At 34.7% G+C, this 1,391-nt stretch overlaps 1 protein-coding gene across 1 annotated transcript; it reads left to right on the plus strand.

Moving 5' to 3' along the window:
* Nucleotides 1-1,013: 1,013 nt before the first annotated feature.
* On the plus strand, nt 1,014-1,391 carry LOC127258056 (uncharacterized). Its single transcript, XM_051284695.1, has one exon. It carries the CDS (start codon nt 1,014-1,016, stop codon nt 1,389-1,391), a length of 378 nt encoding a protein of 125 aa, XP_051140652.1.

Raw genomic sequence — 1,391 nt, forward strand, 5'->3', positions numbered from 1 at the left:
ATTACACACTTTAATTTAATTTTTTTTTAATTTTAATTAAACTAATTAGTTATCTTAATCTTAATTTATAATTATTTATATTATAGAATAATTATTTTTACTAATACATTCTTAATTATCTACTAATTACACCCTTCTAAAATATCGTATCTACGATGTAGCGGTGTATAAAACTGATGGAGTATCAAATTAGCTATGAAGTAAAAATTGTATGAGCTGGTTTTAGATTGTGTTTGTCCGTGGGTTTCAAATTCATATTTTACTTTTCACTTTTTTTTTTCATTATTACATTTTTTTTTTTTTATATCTACAATATAAAGATACGAAGTTGTACTTCTCGTAAATATATGTTAATATTTATGTTTTTAAATTCATTTTTTAAAAGTAATATTACAGTGAAATATTTTTCCACACACAAAAAAAAAAAAAAAAAATTGCAATTAAATTATCTATTCCCATTATCTATTTTTAAACTGTAATTTTATATTCAAAACCTACCTAAAACCACATTCAAGTGCTTGGCTGCTTGCAAGCAGGTGTAGATTTGGATTTGCATTATTCATAATATTTTTTTAAACTCTTAAGAATGTTTTTTTTTTTTTTTTTATTTTTTATTTTTATATGACGTGAGAATCCGCAGTCGCTACCCGAAAATGTACACGTATACATCCCGGTCAAACCTAATATCCTGCAAATAGGTCCGATACGAGAAGTTCAAAACAAATACATCTTTACATTATAAATAAATCTATTTATATTACATAAGAAATTTATTCCAAAGCCATTCATTCACAAATCATGTCCAAACAAAACCTACATAAATATTCTATTCACGATTTCACACATTAACAAATAAATAAATAAATAAAATTAATAAATAATAAAAATAATACCCTGCTTTCTTGACTCACTCACTTATATAATCCTTCCAACAATTAATTTCCCATATCCTCCATCATCATCATCATCATCATCATCATCATCATCATCTCTCTCTCTCTCTCTCTCTCATAATGGAAACAGTCCCATTTTCCGGCCGGCGAAGAAGGGGGTACAACAGGCTGTCGCCGCCGCACCGGAGGAGCCTGAAGGTGGCAAAGTTCGGCGGCAGCCGTCGCTCATGGCGGCTGAGGATGGGCGCGCCGAAGCTGCGGCTAATAAGGCTGGCGGCGTCGCCGCTGCGGCTGTGGTACAGGCTCAAGAACGCGTACATGAACATGATGCTCCGGGTTCGGCTCGGCTCAGCTCCAGAGTTCGGCGGGAAGCGGATCCCGGAAGCTCGAGCCTCTCCCGTGGCGTACTCGAGGAGCGAGTTCGAGAACCGGCTCGTCTTCGAGATATATAAGTCTATGGTGGCTTCTTTCGAGCTCGGCTACAGCAAAAAGCCGTGA

This window comes from Andrographis paniculata, unplaced genomic scaffold (genome assembly GCF_009805555.1).
Source record: "Andrographis paniculata isolate CXL003 unplaced genomic scaffold, ASM980555v1 Contig59END, whole genome shotgun sequence".
Lineage (NCBI taxonomy): Eukaryota > Viridiplantae > Streptophyta > Magnoliopsida > Lamiales > Acanthaceae > Andrographis > Andrographis paniculata.

What these genes read in the sequence shown, in the direction of transcription:
- LOC127258056 (XM_051284695.1), top strand. Translation starts at nt 1,014, where the DNA reads ATGGAAACAGTCCCATTTTCCGGCCGGCGAAGAAGGGGGTACAACAGG.